The following is a 2,939-nucleotide window of genomic DNA, read 5'->3' on the forward strand; positions in this document are numbered from 1 at the left end:
CCCCCCCACCGTGTGCGTGGTCCATCGGGCACGTGGGCTTGTGTGGCTGCCCCTCCCTGTGGGCTTCTCTTCTTTGTTCTGGGGCTGTGGGTTTCCACCTTCCTGAAGGGGAAGGAGAAGCCCCTGCATCCCTGAGCCTCTCCTGGGGGCTCTGTTTTTCCGGAGCTCCTGCTGTTGGGGTGCAGGAGGGGAGAAATGATGGGGAGATGCCCGACGGCCGCATTCAAAGTTGGGTCCCCGCCCACGAGGACCATGAGTGTGGGGACTGCTGGGGGGCCCCGGCAGGGTGGCCCTGGACGCTTGTCTCCAGCAGGGTGATAACCGATAAGGTCCGGGGCCCTGGGGGCGGCTTCCTCCCCGGGCGTACCTCCCGAGACCTGGGTGAGAGGACACCAGTCCAGCGTGACTGACCCTAGGGAAGGAGTTAGTCCAGCCTCGGCGGTTTAGAAGAGTCTCAGCTGCCAGCTGAGTGGCTTCTGCTGCTGGTGATAGCGCCCGCCTCCTGGGCCCTAGGCGGCCCGGGGCGGCCACACGCGTGCTGACTTCTGTTGTGTGGTGTAGAAAACGTCCAGGAAGAGTGTCTGGGGCAGGTGGGGCGAGGAGGGCTGGACCCTGGGTGCCCTCCACGAGCTCCTGCCCCTGCAGAACTGGCCGGGACTTGAGGACCTGCCTTCTCTGCTCTGGGGAAGGCGGGGAGCTCACGGAAGGTGCAGCTGGACCAGCCATGGGTCGAGGGACGTCCCCTGGGCACCAGGACAAGGGTGGGAGAGCCGGGTGGCAGCCCGCATATCCTCCACTCGCCCACACACACATAGCGTTCTCTGGTTTCACTTTTCCGTCTTGATTTTGAAAAGATCAGCCTCAGGTCTGCTGCAGACAGAACCATGACGGGGCCTCGGGGGAGGCTGATTTCCCGTGGCCCGGGCCTCGCTGTGCTTCTGAATAGCGACCCCTTTTTTGGGTTGTGGTTTCCCCTCCATCCTAACCTCTCCCAGAACCTGCCTTTCCGGTGATAAAGTAGTAAAAGCGTGTCAGCGAGTGCCACTCGGTTCGTACCGTGTTGTTACTCGATCCGTGTTACGATGTTTTACTGCAATATCCCGGTTACCTGTGCGAGTTCCAGGTAGGCTCTTTGAGGGGCGATGGAGGGATGTTTCTGGGCACGGAGGGCGTCCGGCCAGGGTGAGGGAACCGCTCAGATGCTGAGGGCTTGTTGGGGCCCTGAGTGGGCCTCACTTCCTGCCTGTTCCCCCGACCCAGGGCACAGCCGAGCCGACGAGGACTGTGGAGATGAGCGGGCCAGGCACCGGGAGGAGCGGCTGCTTGGGGCGCGGCTGGACCGGGACCAGGAGAAGCTGCTCAGGTGAGGGCCTGGGGCAGCCCGGGAGGGCCTGGGAGCCCCAAGGCAAGGGTGGGTGACCCTACCTGGCTGCGGGGTGGTCCTGAGAGTGTGGGACACCCTCCCGAGGAAGGCCCCGGGGGCCCTTAGCCGAGCCCCAGCTGGCTCTTCTGTCCACCGGGTGCAGAGTTGGCCCAGCAGCAGCCTGGTGTCCCCCGGTGACTCGGGGTGGTACCCCTTCTCTCCCACCCGTCCCTGGGGCAGTCCGGCCTGTCCCTGATGCCCCTGTTCGCTTCCAGAGAAAGTAAGGAGCTGGCTGACCTGGCCCGCCTGCACCCCACCAACTGTGCTGCTAACGGCCTGAACCCCAACCTCATGGTGACTGGGGGCCCGGCGCTGGCAGGTTCCGGTCGCTGGTCCGCTGACCCTGCGGCCCACCTGGCCACGCACCCCTGGCTGCCCCGCTCAGGCAGCACGTCCATGTGGCTCGCTGGACACCCCTACGGTGAGCGGGAGGGCGGCGGTGGGCCGGGATGGGGAGGCCTGACGTGCTGCTTCTGGAGCACAGCGCCGGTGGCTGGTGCAGGGACAGCACCCCTCCTCTCTTTCCCGTAGTTCAGCTCCCTCACTGCCCAAGCAGGGCCATTATTAATGGCGCCAGCATCGTGGGCCCTTGGCCAAGCCTGTTTGTGGACAGTGCCCAGAGCGGGCGGCTGGGCGTGTGTTCACAGCCCTTACCCTCGGCTTCCTGCTTGGAGGCCCAGGAAGTGGAGGATGGGGGAGTAGGCTGGGCCTGGGTCCTCAGCACTGACTCGGGCGTGGGTCTCTCCTAGGCTTGGGCCCCCCTTCTCTTCACCAGGGCATGGCGCCTGCCTTTCCACCCGGCCTGGGGGGCTCCCTGCCGTCGGCCTACCAGTTCGTCAGGGACCCCCAGTCGGGCCAGCTGGTGGTCATTCCCAGTGAGCACTTGCCTCACTTTGGTAAGTGGCGGCCCTGTGGCTGGGGGCAGGGGCTGCGATGGCTTTCCACAGTGAGACTGTCCCAAATGCCGTGGGAGGAGGACTGTCCTCCTGTGGCAGGGGGTGTCCGCCCAGCAGAATAGGGTGGCTGTGTCCTAAAGCCACAGGGCTCCTTGTTTTGATGAGTTCCTACCCAGAAAGCCCACGTGGAGAACCAAAGCAGGGCTGCCCTGGTGGGAGGCCTAGACCCTCTGCCTTGGTGCCCCCATCCCTCAGGAATCCACTTTGCAGACCACTGGGTATAGTAGGAGAAGGTGTGGAGTCCCCATGTTGGCCCCGGGCCTGGGATGTGGCTGCCCATGGCAAAGGGAGGAGGACAGGCTTCTCCGTCCCCAGGAAGCAACTGGAGGCCCAGCTGAGCCCAGCTCTGCCTCAGCTTCCCCATCTGTAAAATGGGGTGATGGGCACCAGGCGGTAGGTGCAGCCTCACTGTCTTCTTGCCCCCAGCGGAGCTGATGGAGCGGGCTGCGGTGCCACCCCTTTGGCCGGCCCTGTACCCACCAGGCCGCAGCTCCCTGCACCACGCCCAGCAGCTGCAGCTTTTCTCCCAGCAGCACTTCCTGCGGCAGCAGGAAATCCTG

At 64.9% G+C, this 2,939-nt stretch overlaps 1 protein-coding gene across 1 annotated transcript in view; it reads left to right on the top strand.

The window, feature by feature from the left end:
- Positions 1–2,939, top strand: part of TNRC18 (trinucleotide repeat containing 18) — an 85,880-nt gene that overhangs the window by 31,973 nt on the left and 50,968 nt on the right. Inside the window, exons 5-8 of the mRNA XM_007447081.1 lie at positions 1,261–1,363; positions 1,639–1,844; positions 2,173–2,319; positions 2,806–2,938. Coding sequence (XP_007447143.1) covers positions 1,261–1,363; positions 1,639–1,844; positions 2,173–2,319; positions 2,806–2,938 — 589 coding nt within the window. The remainder of the gene's footprint in view (positions 1–1,260; positions 1,364–1,638; positions 1,845–2,172; positions 2,320–2,805; position 2,939) is intronic.

This window comes from Lipotes vexillifer, unplaced genomic scaffold, assembly GCF_000442215.2.
Source record: "Lipotes vexillifer unplaced genomic scaffold, Lipotes_vexillifer_v1.1 scaffold625, whole genome shotgun sequence".
NCBI lineage: Eukaryota > Metazoa > Chordata > Mammalia > Artiodactyla > Lipotidae > Lipotes > Lipotes vexillifer.